At 47.7% G+C, this 15,327-nt stretch overlaps 2 protein-coding genes across 2 annotated transcripts; one reads left to right on the top strand and one right to left on the bottom strand.

The window, feature by feature from the left end:
* Positions 1-2,599: 2,599 nt before the first annotated feature.
* MRPS11 (mitochondrial ribosomal protein S11) lies at positions 2,600-6,843 on the bottom strand. The gene is made up of 6 exons (XM_085308664.1): positions 6,685-6,843; positions 6,207-6,320; positions 5,875-5,964; positions 4,991-5,120; positions 3,413-3,478; positions 2,600-2,953 (listed from the first exon to the last, which is right to left on the bottom strand). The coding sequence occupies exons 1-6, from the start codon at positions 6,735-6,737 to the stop codon at positions 2,846-2,848; spliced, it is 561 nt and encodes a 186-aa protein (XP_085164790.1). The 5' UTR covers positions 6,738-6,843; the 3' UTR covers positions 2,600-2,845.
* MRPL46 (mitochondrial ribosomal protein L46) lies at positions 6,818-9,481 on the top strand. Its single transcript, XM_085308665.1, has 4 exons — positions 6,818-7,046; positions 7,428-7,623; positions 8,172-8,345; positions 9,047-9,481. Exons 1-4 carry the CDS (start codon positions 6,849-6,851, stop codon positions 9,295-9,297), a joined length of 819 nt encoding a protein of 272 aa, XP_085164791.1. The 5' UTR covers positions 6,818-6,848; the 3' UTR covers positions 9,298-9,481.
* The last annotated feature ends 5,846 nt before the right edge of the window (positions 9,482-15,327 follow it).

Here is a 15,327-nt window from a genome sequence, read left to right as displayed (position 1 = left end):
GCCCCAAAAGGAAGGATCTGAACTTCACAGATGTGCTAATGCTGTGGCTGTGCTACTGACAACTGAAGTAAYTGCTGCTCAGGAGGGATGTGAGCTGGTATAAAACAGTATTCCACCCAGGCGCCAAGGAAAGCAATTAAACCTGGTAAATACCAGTGGCTGACTAAAGCCAGGTCTTTAATTAATAGTTCAATTTGAAAGGTAAGGAAATCATTAAGTGCTATTGGTATCTATTAATTCCCTGCAAGAGGAACAACAGAGAGTTTTAAGAGTCGTCTTTTGCAGTAGGGTGTGTATGTCGGGGGGTATAAGTCCTTGCACAAGGGAGGAGAAGCCCCCTTTGTGTAGCTGTGCTCACCTCCATCACTGAGAGCTGCCACGAAGGCCTGAGGTTTGCTGCAGAGTAAACAGCTCCGGCTGAGTACGTACTTAGGGCTCAGCTTTGGGGATCCTCCTTCAGGATAAGAGAGAAGATGGGGGGAAATGTAACTTCAATGAAAAGCTGTGCAACCGAGGCACTGTACTTAAAAGTGATGGAAAGGTGTGTGGATCTGGGGGACTAGAAAACAACCAAATACTGCAGGATATTGTACAGATCCAGGCACTGAACTACGGGAAAAATAACACCAACCTCTTCTGGCCAGATCAGTGTGCTGTATACATTTGAGTTTGAGGACGAAGTAGGGAAAGGTTCTAGAACTGGACAGAGCAGAAAGAGAGAGAAAACTTCCTATTTTTTAGACAGTGACAGTGTACTGGTAGATTTGTATGTTTGTAAATGCTCAGAAACCAAAGGTGTTAAAGAGCAGTCTTTAAAAGGGGCATAGCCTTGATCCTAAGTCCGGGTAAGACAAAGATTTATTCTAGTTGCTTTCTGACTCTAGAGTCATGCCGCCTACTCTTTCCTGAATTTCAGAAGGACCACAGCTCTCTTCTCCATCTCGTTTTTCAATCTGTTCTATTGTCTTTATCTTAAACACAGCGTTTCTGCTGCATTGGTGCAGTGAGCAGCTTGCGGTAGAGAAGGTTTTGTCTTCTCCAGCGGGTGCTGTGCAGTATGTCACTGACAGGTCTGCCAGTACTGAACGGCACTCCGTCGCGGCTAGTCACAGCGCCCGTCGCCGAAACCGGTCAAGCCTTGCTGTAAGGCTCAGCAGTGTCTGCACATGGCTTTTCTCAAACAGCTGCCCAGATACTCCGAGGTAATCTTTTGTGATTTATAGCTATCCTGATATCTTCTCTTTAAAAAGAGTAATCTGAATTCACTGGAAGCTCAGTCATGTTTCTGGAGTAAGGGGAAATTCTTCCAGTCCTTTAGATGTTTGCATCTGTGGAAGAACCTCTCTTTCTTGCTGTCAGATCTGACAATTCAAGGAACTTCCCTAGACAACCTATCCTATATTCAAATTCAGACACTGGGTTGGAGTAYGGTAGGGCATTCATCTGAGTCTTGTATTCTCTTCTGTCAAAAGTACCTCACCAGGCTCTTACAAGCAGACTTCTTTCTTTCAAAATCTTCTGCATGCCTTTCAGCCCCATGAAGGAGGTTCACTGCTTTGTTGCCATGGTACCCTTTCACTAAAGAGGAAGAGTTAATTATGCAATTTAAGATACTAAGGAGGAACCACAGAAAGAAATTATAGAAGGGAAGATTCTGGGTTTGTGATAAGACTGGTGGCTGCAGCAGAAGACAGTCTTATTTACAGAAGTATTTTCCCAGCATATGCTGTGTATATTCAACAGTTCTCTCTGGCAGCGGGCGTCTTGAGACGCTGCCCTTTGCTAGGCATTGTGCCTGTGCCACCCAGGAAATCAATGCTGTAGTCAGTTGGTGCTGTTACCTCCTCTAGTTAATGCTCTAGAGAGACACAGACATATTTGCTTGGCAGAAATTCTCTCTGGATGGAACTGGAACAGCAGTAATATATTATAAAGCTATGACACAGCCTGTGCTGCCTGTGGGTATACAGAGGTGCAGTTCAAGTCTTAAGTGTTTTAAATCTCTTTAGCAGTGTTTCTTTGTTCCTCAGGCCTACTAACCCCTTGCTTGCTTTCTCCAGGAGTCCCAGCAAATTCAGTCTGTGGTGCACAGGACACGACCAAAGAGACTGCAAGCATCAGAACTGGCAAGATACCAGCCCCTGTAGAAGGACTGGCATTTTCTATTTGCCAATAACACTGACAGGTCAGCTACAGCTTAGGCAAAACAAAGCACCACAACAGATCTTTGACAATAATGAGTTCAGACTACAGCGCTCTGTGCTGTGCAAACAGAGGGGGAGTTGCTTCTTGCACAGCACACTGAGCTCTRCAAGCTAGATGAAAGGGAAAGAGTTACCCCCAGGTCTAGCTTCCAAATATTTGCAAGGAGAGAATATACGGGAAAAAGAGCGAGGACAATAGTGATCCTATGGGGCTCTTTTTGTAACAGATGACTGGAAAGGAATGACTGATTCTTAACGTTCCCAAAGCTCCTCTTCCACATAACAAGGGCAGTAATACCACTGAGGGCTAGACAAGAGCCACCTACTGTGGCGAGAGGAAGAGAGCAGTTGAGAGGCAGTAATAATCCAAAATACTTCTCTGAACACAGCAGGAATGGCTGTCAAAAGATCAACATTTTAATCAACAGGTTTTGTACACAAGAGGGTTCCCATTAAGAAAGTAAACGTATCCGTGCTTCTACCACCAGGCCGAGGTCTCTCTTCTCCAAGTTTCTCTCAGCAAACACTTCTATGGAAGATGGCTTTCCAGGATCTGTCACAAGAGCAACCCTCAACCCAGTCACCCAGTCCATGTTGCACCAGCTAAGAGTGAATGCAGCTGCATCTCTTCCACTTCTCTTTCACATTCGCCTGGCTTTCCGGGGACGACAGCCATTGTGTGGGACTGGGGTGCTGTCCGTGATGGAGATAACTTCCAAACCTCCCATAGTCAAACCCTTGATGGCAGCCTGGAAGAGCAAGATGACAGATGATGTACTGTTACCAGCATGGTGCAGAGTGGAAGAAGGAGMAGCAGCTCAGGGGAAAACAGTTTGGAACGAGCTGATTTTAGAAGTAACCAATGCTTCCACTTTGCAATTATCTTAAAAATAATCAATTAGTATTAGAAAATCCATTTCAAACCTTCCTTCCTTTCCAGTCCTTTTATCACATTTCCTAYCAGTTATACTACTTTAGTTGGAAGAAACTTCCATAGTTTCTATTCTGTTCTAAAATTTCACTACTAAGATGCATTCTTCTTGTGACTGGATTGTTTCTGAGGAGAAAGGAAAAAGCACTTGAGTGACGAATTCCTTGTACTGCCTTCAGAAAGATGAGCTCAACAGGTACAGTCATGAGCCCAGCCTGATTTTTTTTTTTTTTTTCTTAAGGGAAAGAAAAATACGGAAAGAAATTCAGACRCTTACTTTGCGTCCTGGTCCCAGTCCTTTCACCATGACTCGTACATGCAATACACCTTTCCCACGTGCTTTCTGAGGAAAGAAGAACTGGTTAGTGTTTTTGATATATCCACTGCTGCTCTAGCTCCCCTGTAGTCTTTCTTTCTCTTTTGATCCACTATTATGGTATGCTTTAAGTAAAAATAAAAGGTACGTATTAATGGATGGATACAGAAGACAAATAGTGGGATCACTACACAAAGCGAGACTTTAGCAGAAAAAAAAGGAGGCTTAGAAAAATCAGTGGTAGTTTCAGAAGAACTTCTGTTAGGTGTTAGGTTGTCAACTTCGCATACAGAKAAAGCTTTAAGATCAAACTTTCTGCAACCTAAAGTCAGGACAGAAAATGACAYATCCCTGATCCGTGACTAAACTGTACAGGGACTAGCAAGGGCTAATTCCATGCCGTTTTCCCTTGTCTAACACAGTGACTTCTATCCTGTGATGAGTGGATTCTTTCTAGAAGGTAAATGAGAACAGCAAGGAAACTTTAGATTTGCTGTGCAGGAGTCYGCACCTTCAGTACAAAAATTCTAGGGGCTTGGAAATTGAAGATGAAAAACACCTGCTGTAAAGTGTGGCAGCAGTGCCACCAAGTGGAGCCCTTCTGGATCTCTCTCCTATATTCCAGTGCATTTAATCTGCTAATGACTTTAACAGGTACAGGAACAAATCTGGCCAAGCACAGTTATACAGCTGTTCTGAGACTCCAATGAGCAAAGATTAATAGCAAAAATGTTCTTCTYTTCCTCTGAGCCAACCACAATAAGCTGTTAGCCAGCAGTGGCCCTGAATACCTCTGATCTAAAAGGTTAGAATGAGTTCCACCTAATTTAGGGTACGGATTTTCAGTTTCAYCTTGCCTCATTCTGCTATAATGAGGGCCATGACACAGACAGTCTCATCTTCTCCTGCCATCTGGAAGCCCGTGTGTGTGTTTTTTTTATTTTAAGAAATGATTACAGGACACTGCATGGATCTGGAAACTACATATGCAAGGACATCACCTTCTCTTGACAGGAACTGCTCGCAGCAGCTCGGTTCTCCTGTGACACAGCGTATATAAAACCCGCAGCCAGTAATTACAGCCACTTCTCAGTCCTTTACAGTGCAAAAATTGAAAAACTGCTGATTGAMGGGCAACATTTCCCTCACAAAATGACTGAGATATGTTCACTTAGAAAAAGAAGCTATGCAAACTGGAGCAGAAGAGGATAAGTTACAGCTTACATTTCCCAATCACAGCTTGCRCAGCTAAGCTCACCACCTGGGCATTTCTAACTGCTGTTTCAGATCCGCTCTGTGTCAAGATGTTCACGGTGCCTGATGAAGCTAGGGAAACAACCTGCAAATGGCAGKGTGCTGCTCAGGCTCTGAGGAACAGAGGTCTGGACTGCTACCCATGAGCAAGGGACAGCAATATTAAAGAGAAGCAAAATTTATTCTCCCTTCTCTATCCCACTGAAAAYAACTCCAAATACCCTGGTAGTGCGTTCTGCAATCAGCTCTCCTCTCTGACAGTGGGAATAACCAATACAGACTCACCACTGCTGCTGCTATGCCTGCAGTCTGTGCTGCGATGGCAGTTCCCTTCTTGGCGTTCTGGAAGCCTTCTGTGCCACAGGATGTACGGGCAAACGGCCTATTGTCAAAGCTGACAACTTGGATGTGGGTGCTATAGGAGAGGAGAAAAAGGAAGGAATAAGCTAGAACAAGACCAGTCTCTTCTCATTCTGCTTAACTTGCAAGGCTTACCACTCTTGTCTCCCTTCTCAAAGCCATCTTAACTCAGCACTTTAACTATCTCAGTTACACTAACYAGCTGCAGAGCTTTGAGCAGAGAACCTCTAGGTTATCCTGGAGAATCAGAGTCAGATGGTAAAACCTTTCTGGATAATTCTCTCCTGCTAGCTATTCCTCAGATAAGGTTTAACTCTTTCAGAATCACCTCCTATTGTGAGCATTTTACCTCTTCTGTTTATTAAAAAACTACACAGAACATTTTTAGATCTTCAGAGAGCTTTAAGAGATGGTAAAATACTGTACTAGGGATTGCTAATGAAACCCAACCACCTCCTGAGGATAATACGACAGCTCTTTCARTTTCGATTGCTGTACACCAGTACTGCTAGAACTGAGGGCAGGAATGAACCTGACATTAAAAGCTGTCAGCGTCTAATTATTCATATCAGAATGTAGTCAAAATGTGTAATAACACTATTATTCCCGTTTGAGATAATATAAAGACGGTTATGCTTCCTGAACAGCACTAAGGTTTGGGTWCAGTGTTGTTATGTTCCCAGTCATGAACACTGCTTCCCTGACTTYTTTCCTTTAAGTTTTTCAATTGAAATGATGACTAGCCATAACCTAGGTACACTGTAACTTATTTTACGTGAAAATAGGCACGGAGAAGCTTGTTTGCTTACTTGTTGTATGTAGCTTTGATGTGARCTATTGGGATCTCTTCGTATGTCTTTCCATCCCATCTCATGGAGTTCCTTTGCAGGATTAAAGGGCTGAGAAGCAAAACGAGATATCACTTACTCTTTAACTTTTGCAAAATCTTATTTTGTATGCTCTGGAAATCTGGGGGGGGGGAAGGGATCCAGCAATGTCTGGTCTCAGAAACACACAAGCTGTGTTTGTGATTGACTCCAATCACTTGCTTTCTTTCCTTCACCGAAAAACAGTAGAGGTGATAAGCCTCCCAGCGAGAGGCAAATAGAAGAGACTTCACGGCACAGCGTGGCCGTCTCACCCAAGGTCAGTCAAGCTTTGGCTCTCCGGCTCCTTAGCGGCAACCTTCTCCGTAAGCTCCTGCAGTCTCCAGGCACCGGTGTGTACGCCATGGCGCAGGGCAGCGTTACAGCCCCTGCGTGAAAGAAATGGAAGGAAGAGATCGGGATCCGCACGGAGCGGGCGTCCCGAGCGCACCTCTGCCCAGGGGCTTCCGGCCTGCGCCCGAGAGAGCGCCGCAGGCCAGCGGGGGGCAGCGGCGGAGCGGGCAGGACCCACGGCCCCGCCGCGGGCGGCGAACCTGGCCGCAGCGAGTTCGGGGTCCGGGCAGCCCCCTGCTCCGCGGGGAGCTCAAAGGGAAGGGCCGGGGGCTGCTGCCGAGGCGGAGGCCGGGGCCCGCGCCAGCGCGGCGGACGGAGCGGGGCCCCGGGAGCCGCGTTGGGCCCCCCGCGCGGCCGGGCCGGGCCGGGCCGGGCCGGGCCGCGGCGCCCCCCGCTCACCCCCGCGCCGCGCCCAGCAGCCGTTGCCAGGCAACCGCCAGCGCCGCGCTCATGCCTCGGCCCCTCCGGCTCTCCGTAGCGCGCGCGCCGTCCCGGGTGCCGCAGCGTCCGACCGGCCGCGGCGGCCGGGTCACCGCGAGGCACGACGGGCGCTGGGAGGAAAGATGGCGACGCCCGCCGCGCGGCATTGTGGGCCGGGCGGGAGCGCGATGGCGGCGCTCGGGCAGCGGCTGTGCACGGCGGCGGCGGCGGTCGCGCCCCGGCCGTGGCGGCTCTTCGGCGCGCTCTGCTTGCTGCGGCTGCCCAGGATCACGCAGCCGCTGAGGCGGGAGGAGGAGGAGATGGCGGCCCTCATGGGGCAGGTAGTGGCGACCCCTCCGGCGGGGAAGGTGGCGGCCGCGGGGACCCACGGAGCTGCCGGGGGCAGCGGCGAGGGGGCGGCGGGTCCGCTCAGCCCGAGGGGGCCGGGCGGGGAGCGCCTCGGGAGGCCTCGCTCGGGTGACGCGGAGGTGCCGGCCGTGCCGCCTGCGGCCGGGACTCGGTGCCGGTGCCGGGTCAGGTTGTCGCCTCCGGAGCTGGGTTTGCCACCGCCCCCGGTGGGGACCCGCTGCGAGCGGAGAAGCCAGGCCGCAGCCCCGGAGATTGGCCGTGTGCTCCGTTGCCCACCCCTGTGCAGCCCGCAGCCCTGTGCAGCTGTAGTGGCAGCACTGCAGGGCGTAACGGTTCTCTGTGGTGCTCTKCAGATAGAGTTGGAGAAAAGCCACTATTCGGACCATGAAATTCGCAAGCTGGAGGAGGAAGAGCAGCTGAAGAGGAGGAAGGAAAGCATGTATGATGATGATGATGAAGGACCTGGCAAAACTGTTGTCATGGCTCAAGACCTTGAGGACAAGTGGGAACAGAAGTTACTGCAGTTCAAAGCTGCTCCACGGATAACAGGTACAGACTGAAGTTTTTGTTGTATCGTGGTGGAGGAGAACACCTTGATAGTCTGCGGAACACAACTGAGTGCTGAATGAAGGCATTTGCTGAATTTTTAAGGAGGGTCTTGGCTGTGTGGCAGCACGGTTGGCAGAGGAATTACCTAGCTTAGAAAGGAAGCTCTGTCCCCATGTGCTTGTTAACACAGCTTTACAAAATGATGCAAATAGATTTTCTTATAAGAAAAACTTCGGATAGCTTGATTCACAAACTTGCTTAGAGCTGTGGCTGATTTTTGTCAAATTGAAAGTCTAAACTGCTTATTCTGATTTCGTTTGAAAATGAAATAAGTAGAATGCAGTGTAGCAGTGGATTTCACTTAAACCCTGCATCAGTTCCTAGAGTGACTGATAGTGTTTGGTCTCAATTTTGGTCTCGTTGCATGTATCAGTATCGTGTGTGTATTGTTACTGGAAAAGCATCAGAAGGAGACAAGTGATGAATTGTAGTGATCAGACCAGTGCTGCTGAGAGACTTTGTTTTCAGTATGTATTTTTTTTTGGCAGATGCTGACAAAAACAACATTCGAACATCACTGAACAGAAAGYTGGACAGTAACCTGATGCTTCTGGTGAAACAGAAAATTGGTAACCAGGAGCTGTGGCTCCTGCCTCAAGCAGAATGGCAGCCTGGAGAGACACTGCGAAGCACAGCTGAGCGAGCTATGGCTACCTTTTTGGGTATGTAGCCTTCTGTGTACCTGGCCCTCTTCTCCTCTTTGTCCTAGTTGTTTTCATTCCTTGCCCTAACTTAAGGATATTTTGAAATCCTCTGTAGTAAAATTTCCTCCTGTCTGCTGGGAAAAGGGATTTTATGGCAATGGAACTGAGCTAAATGTGGTGAGGTTTCTGGCAAGAGCTGTGAAGGCTGCATAAGCTGCTCTGTAACTGCATTGTTGCAGAGTGACTAGAACAGCACTACGCTCAGCTCAGCTGTTGTGCTGCATGTGAGGGGCTAACTGGGCTGGCAACTGAGTGCCAAGACTGGCCCACAGTCTGAGGTCTAACTACCTCCTGAATGGTCTAAGGTTGCTCTAGGTACAGCTTCACTTTCCTTCTTGTCACTCTGTAGCAGCTTTTGTGGCAAATGGTGTTAGCAAATCTGTGTGTCCTTTTTTTTCCACTATGGGTTGGCAGAGCTTGATGCTCGCTCTCTACCTCTCTCACTTTTAGGCAACTTGCAGGACTCTAGGAGAGAGAGGTTTTCCATGAAATAAACCCATGAAATTTTATGATTGGTAATATCTCTGCTGGGAAGAAGGAGCAGTCAGTCTGAGCCAGACATTGGGAGTGTCCTGTTCCCTTCCTGTTACTTTAGGAAAGCAGTTGCTGTTGCTTTGTGTTCTTATGTSTTGTTTTCTTGCATTGCTGGGGTCTTGCAGGAGATCATATCCAAGCCAAGTTCCTGGGGAATGCGCCATACGGGCTTTACAAGTACAAATTCCCAAGGGCCATCAGGACTGAGGATAACGTGGGAGCCAAAGTATTCTTCTTCAAAGCCTTCCTCCAGAGCAATGATTTGTCCCAGGCAGAACTGAAAGAAGATTACCTGTGGGTCACAAAGGACGAGCTGGGAGATTACTTGAAGACAGAATACCTGAAGAAAGTCAGTCGATTCCTTCTGGACTTATAAGTGCTAGGCTGTGCTCCAGCAGATGAGGAAGATGTGGAGCTTGGCTCTGGGGAGAAGCACAGCTGCTGCTTTCCATGGTCTGTGTGTACGAGATGCTGAATTGGGCTCTGGAGGATAATTTGCCTTTGCCTTATTTTCCAGGTCTCTTCCTCAGGCCTGTACTAAATAAATATTAAAACTTACACTCCTCGGTGAAGCTCTCCTTAGGGAGTTCCACCTCCTCTGGAAATGCATGTTGCAACTTCCTTTTCCTCTCCTGAGTGGGCCATTCCCTAGGGCTGTGGTACCTAAGAGGCTGCCTGTCCTCACCAGATTCCTGTCATAGTTTAGAGCTCAAACAGTTTCTTTTAAATAACAGCTAATGCTTGTGTTCCTGGCACCTGCTCTTTACTAAGAGCAGCACTGGAGAGTTACCTGTGTGTCCAGGTGGGAATAAGCCCTCCTAGGTATAAGAGGGGGACTTGCCAGCCAGCTAGCTGCATTGGGAGACCTAGCAAGGGACCAAGTTGAAGTATTTCTGTTTTTTAAGCACCACCTCAACTCCTAAGACTATAGTTTTTCTTTGAATTGTTGTGACCTCTCTTGGGAGGAAATGCACATCGCAGTGTGCAGCAGAGCAGCAATCAGAATTAGCTCTTGCTGGCCTGGAGCAGCCTSATGAGCTTTTCCAGCCATACTTTGATCTCTTAGGATGCAAATTGCATCTGTGGCTGGGCTCTCTAGAAGCAACTTGTTCATTTGCCCAGCTCACTAAAAGGGAGTCCARTTTTCCTTACCCTGTCTGCCGTGGCTGAACTTTCTTTTTTCAGTAACCAGAAACCACATACCTGCAGAGTGTGGGACCTCTACAAAGATCCTGGGCAGCAGATGAGGGCCCACAAGGCTGGGGAAGGCAGGTTTCTGGGGAACTGTTTTGTGTTCTTGCAGGTTGTTCACAGCTCTGTGTTACAGCCTTGTTGCTGTTTGTGTGTTGTACCTGTGGATTGAAAATTACATTTCAACTGTTYTGGAGCTGCCTCTGACCCAAGAGCCTCTGGTAAGTGGTGGCCACAGAGGACACAGCTGCTGCCTRTTCCTCATGCAGCTCTTTCTTTAATATAAAAATGTCTGCTGTTTTTCCAGCCATGCTGCAGTCTTTCTGAACCTGAAGCTGCAGCAACAGGCAGAAAACGAGAGTAACAACTGACCAGCAGCTCTGTTTCTATGTTGAGATGCTAGTTTTTGCTTGCGTTGGGAAAGCTGCTCTCAGCATTGCTGCTCTTGGGACRGTTGTGGAGGCTGCATTGAGGAGTTCCCAGTTCTTAGCTCCATTCCCACTGTGTTAGGCCAGTGCTGCTAAYGCAGCCAAGCAGGGCCTGCTTCAAGGAGCCTGACCCTATTTACCCCAATTTATTTATTAAAAGCAYTCTCCTGTGGTTGTGTGGTGCTACCTCACCTCCTTCGGGCTGGTTCTATTTCTTGGGGTGTTTTTCTGATTGTAAATGTTGCTGTTTGCTAGTCAGAGTGTGGGCCAGTGCTGGTAGGACCTTGCAGAGAATCAGCCTTCTTCAGTGGCAGGCAGAGAGATGGAGGAAATAGCTGTCGTTAATCATCCAGTGAGAGTTCAGCCTCCAGAGGTGGAACTGGAGATTGCTATATATATTTTATCAATCCTTTGGGAGCTGTTGAGCTGCAGGCCTCAAATTAAAGCTATCCTTAATCACTCCACAACCACTGGGGTGAGGGGTAGCACAGCAGCCTTCTATTTTCTAATGCTGGACAGTTTAGGAGCTGCAGGCTTGCAATAAATTACAAACAAAACAAAACTTGGTTTCTTGAAATGCCCTTGCAGACCTGGCAAGGAGGCTGTGCCTGTGCTGAAAAAGCATTTGCAAAGAGGAAATAAATGTGGAGCAGGATATGTGCCTGCAGAGCTACAGATTTCTTTTGGCTCCTGTCTGAGGCCAGCACTGTTGAAGGTGAGACTCTTGCCTTCTCTGTGACTGAAAGCTCCTGCAGAGGGGAGAAATGAGTACCTTCTGTCACCACTGTGACCCTTGTGTCCCCAGCTGGCTCAGGGCAGTAGATGCAATCAGTTTTGGAGAGACTTTYCTTGGCCCCACTGATCCAGGTTGTAGCGTTCAGTCTCCAAGCGGAGCTGTGTGGGCAAGGCTTAGGACAGGCCCCTTGCCAAGGTCTGTACCACATTCCCTATACCAAAGGCAGATTCTGTGTCGCTGGAGTTGGACTTTCAAAGCATGTAAAATGCTATTTAAACAGTGCTTGTTTGCCTTCAAAACYAGGAGCACAAGAGAGAGAAAGGGCTGAGCTGAAAACTTACTGGTCTTCAAATCCAGACAGTTCTTATTCTCTGTTTTACTCAAGCAATAAGCCTATGGGCACTGTCTGTGCTGAAAGACGGGTAGCTCCTTCCAGTGAYGGAAAGGCCAGAATCAACAGCCTTTCTTTAAAAATTATTTTATTTTATTTTGTTTTTCCTCAGACTCATACCCTTGTTCTTAAAGGYAGCAGGTGTGCAAGGAACTTGGCCTTATCTGGAACTTGCAATACTCTTTTTTTTTTYCAGCACCTAAAATAGAATTTCCTGCTTCCAACCTGTGTATGAGCAGTGTCTGCCCCCCTGCTGTTTATTTTATTTGCCAAGCTTCAGCCAGTTTCTGCAAACAGTCCTGGATCCTCTGACTCAGGTGCTTTTGCTCACTTCTTGTCCTGTGTGGCCTGCTGCCTGTCACCTTGGCCTCTAACGGGAAAGGCAGAAGGATGTTCTGCYGGTCTTCTAGGAGAGAGGATGGTCTTGCATCTCCTTGTTTTTTCTCTACTCCCAGAGGTCCTGCAGTAGGTCATTGAGGCTTTGATTTCAGTTGCATTGAGCACAAAATACAAAACTCCTGCCTTGCAAATGTGATGGTGGATTGTACGAGTGTTCGTTGCCTAGATGTTCTGGCACCAGTTTGTCCCCAAAGCCTAAAGTGTGTTTCTCATCTTGGCAAAGACCTCATCACATGAGATGTCTACATAAGAACCTGAAATAGTGAGTAGCTCGAAGGCATCAAGTTTGCTGTGATTCTCTGCTGCAAAGCACAGTCGGAACAGCTGGAGACTTCTCACTTGAAGTATGGGCAGAGAGATGTTTTGCAAAGGGCCTAGAACTCCTCAGTTTCTGAGAAGCACAGCATGGAGAAGTCCAAAACAAGGTAAGTGCTGCAGGTGCTAGGATAACCAGGGTTTATCTTCCCCAGACAGGACAACCTGGGGAGGAACTGGGAGAGCACTGATGGTCAGACTGCAAAGGCTTTCTGCTCTTTAAACTTTTTCAGTATAGAGCACTTCTATTTGTGAGGGTGATTCACAAAAGACGGATAATTTCTCACTCAAAGAGGGAAGGAGACAAATCTAGATGACCTCTCTGTGGTGCAATGCAGTCTGGCTGCCATTGCTAAAAGCCYCAAGAAGCAGAAATGAATGGAAGGCTCAACTGCAGTTTAAAACTCCTGCACCTAAGTTATTGCTTGGGCCACTGTGTCAGAAGAGTGAGATGAAGTTTTTCTTTGTGACAAATTGGATGCTAGCACCTAAGTTATTGCTTGGGCCACTGTGTCAGAAGAGTGAGATGAAGTTTTTCTTTGTGACAAATTGGATGCTAGCACTCCCCTCCAGCAAAGGAGAGATAACAACTCCTAATAAAACCACTTTTCAGCTTTACAGATACAGATTTCCTCTACTTTCCCTACAAAATATCTTCCATAACGGATATCCCCTTGTCTGCAGGAGTTTCAGGTAGGTATTGGCATTCTTTAAGCAGATCCCCAGTTATGTACACTGTGATACAGTAACACTGTGAACTGTTCAGAACTGCATGCTTTCCCATATATTAGAAAGCTGTTGCTCCTGGCTGGCTCCAATTAACAAAACCACCAACATTTTGAAGCTAGATATACACAGAGCCAGGAGAGGCAAGTGTAACCATGGGCAATAGGTTTTCCTGCTCTCTGAAAACCCAAACAAGGAGAAATGTTCTTGCTCCCAAATGAAGCCACGAGCTTGGCAGAGCAAGGAGCACTGTGCCTCCCTGCCAGGGAAACGAGTGAGCTGGCTTAGGCGTAGGAGTGTTTGTGTTGGGGGGATGCRTCTCTTCAGCAGGTGTTTCTCTGGTGTTTTCCAGGGTTTCCATGAGAGCTGCCCATTCCTGCCCTGCACAGCAGTCTGCAGGGGAAGCAGCGTGGGGTGCTCTGAAACAAACTCTGCTTGTGACAGCCAGGAGGCCCAGAAGAAAATGGCTTGGAARATCTGGTTGAGGTTACTAGTGGCGTGAGTTGATTAGGTCTTATCCTCCTGTCTTGGGATGTTTTTTTCTTTCCCTTTCTAGTGAAGCCCTCCCTGTGTATTAACATAACCCACAGGYTTCAAGGATACCGAGTAGGGTAGGTAGAGGGCAGTGCTGGGGTGAACCTCTGGAGAGGTCAAGACTGATATAAAGGAAGGGTGGCTTACTGGGAAACTTAAACTTGGGGAAAATTGCTCCAAAAGCTTTGCTGTAATACTCGGTCCTTAACACCACGCCCTCGAAAAGCAAAGCCAGGAGTTTGTGATGTGAGTACAAAACATTGACAGCAGGTAGCCTTCAAGTTGTTTTGGATACGGCTTTCCTGTCAAGGCTACTTCTTCCTAACAGATCTTTGGCAGGATTTCGTAGGCAGTACTTGAAGATGCAAGGGCATTTCTCAATCAGAATATGAGGGGATTCTCAGCAACATTAAAATAAAGCTTGTTCAGAACCCAGGCAAGGCAATAAAGCATTTATGCAGCACATACAAGGCTTTAGGGGTCTGTGTCAGGGGCTGGGCAGAGTGCTAACAGGAACTGGACATTTAAATGGCTGTCAAGAATGTCCAGCCTTATAATTAAAAAAGGCAAAAGTTTAGGAAAATGTATGACAGTGCACAATCTCCAGCCTAAGATGGCCTCTATTGGAGATTAGGGTGACAGCTAATGTAGGCAGGTTATCTTGTGGCTARGGGCTGTTCTCCCCCTCAAACATGTGGGCAGAGGGAAACTGGGACTTTGGTGGCCCAAGGCGCAGCCCACYGGTGGTGCGGGGAGGATGGTGACGGCTGTTAGCCTGAGCGTGTGTGTGGCTGGCCTGCTCCTTCCACGTGCTGCCTGCCTGCTTTCTGCTCGCTCTCGACTATCAAAGTAATTATGCACATTAAATTTCTCCTTTCAGGTTTTASCCTCCAAAATGTTATTCTTCAGCATTAAACCTGTGGGAGAAGTGAATTATTGGGGAAAGTAACTAGATATAATCCAGGTTTAATGGGCACATGGAAGGAAAGCACGCTGAGTTGGGAGGGTGGCTCAGCCAGCATCCTGCTTCTCCAGGCAAATAGAAATTTATCTTGATGTGTGTATATATCTAGCTTCGTGATCTGTGAGCTCTTAATAATTGGTTTGGTGACCTACTGGCAGCGTTCATTCTCTGCAGAGCTTTCTCTGGTCCCTGGTTAATATAATGGGTCACAAATCCCATTTGCTTTTGAATTCTGAGTAATCCTTTTGTTAATGTTGCCTATTGCTTTTTTGGAAGTATTGGAGGAAATCCGAGCCATGTGCTCATCAGTAAATCTGGTTCTGCGTGTTTGTAAGCTGCTGCCCTGCCCTGGCTTGCTTTGCCGAGTGACTAGTGGAGCCCATTTGTGCCAGACACCGGTGTGCCCCTCTGTGAAGTAGCAATCGTTTCCTGATCCGTGGTGTTAGCAAATGGCACAGCGTGTGAACGTTAGAGGAGCTTTAAGAAAGCACTGGGGTATGATGGAGAGCAGGTAGCTAACTGATACAAGGTGAGGTCGGGAGAGAGGGACCCTCCTGCCTTTCAGCKCCCTTAATTTCTTCTGCCTGGAAACAGGACTGTGGTGACTCARCTTTGCTGGCTGCTCTCTCCTGCCTTTGTGGGTAAATGTCACAACCCTTTCAGAGGGCAAGAAGCTGACAGATGACCAGCTCCTGAGGTGAAACACAGAGATGCCCTTACTG

This window comes from Rhea americana, unplaced genomic scaffold, assembly GCF_003343005.1.
Source record: "Rhea americana isolate MKP2758 unplaced genomic scaffold, rheAme1 scaffold_28, whole genome shotgun sequence".
Taxonomy (NCBI): domain Eukaryota; kingdom Metazoa; phylum Chordata; class Aves; order Rheiformes; family Rheidae; genus Rhea; species Rhea americana.
The sequence above is the reverse complement of the archived record's forward strand: the minus strand, read 5'-3'. Positions and strand labels throughout refer to the sequence as shown.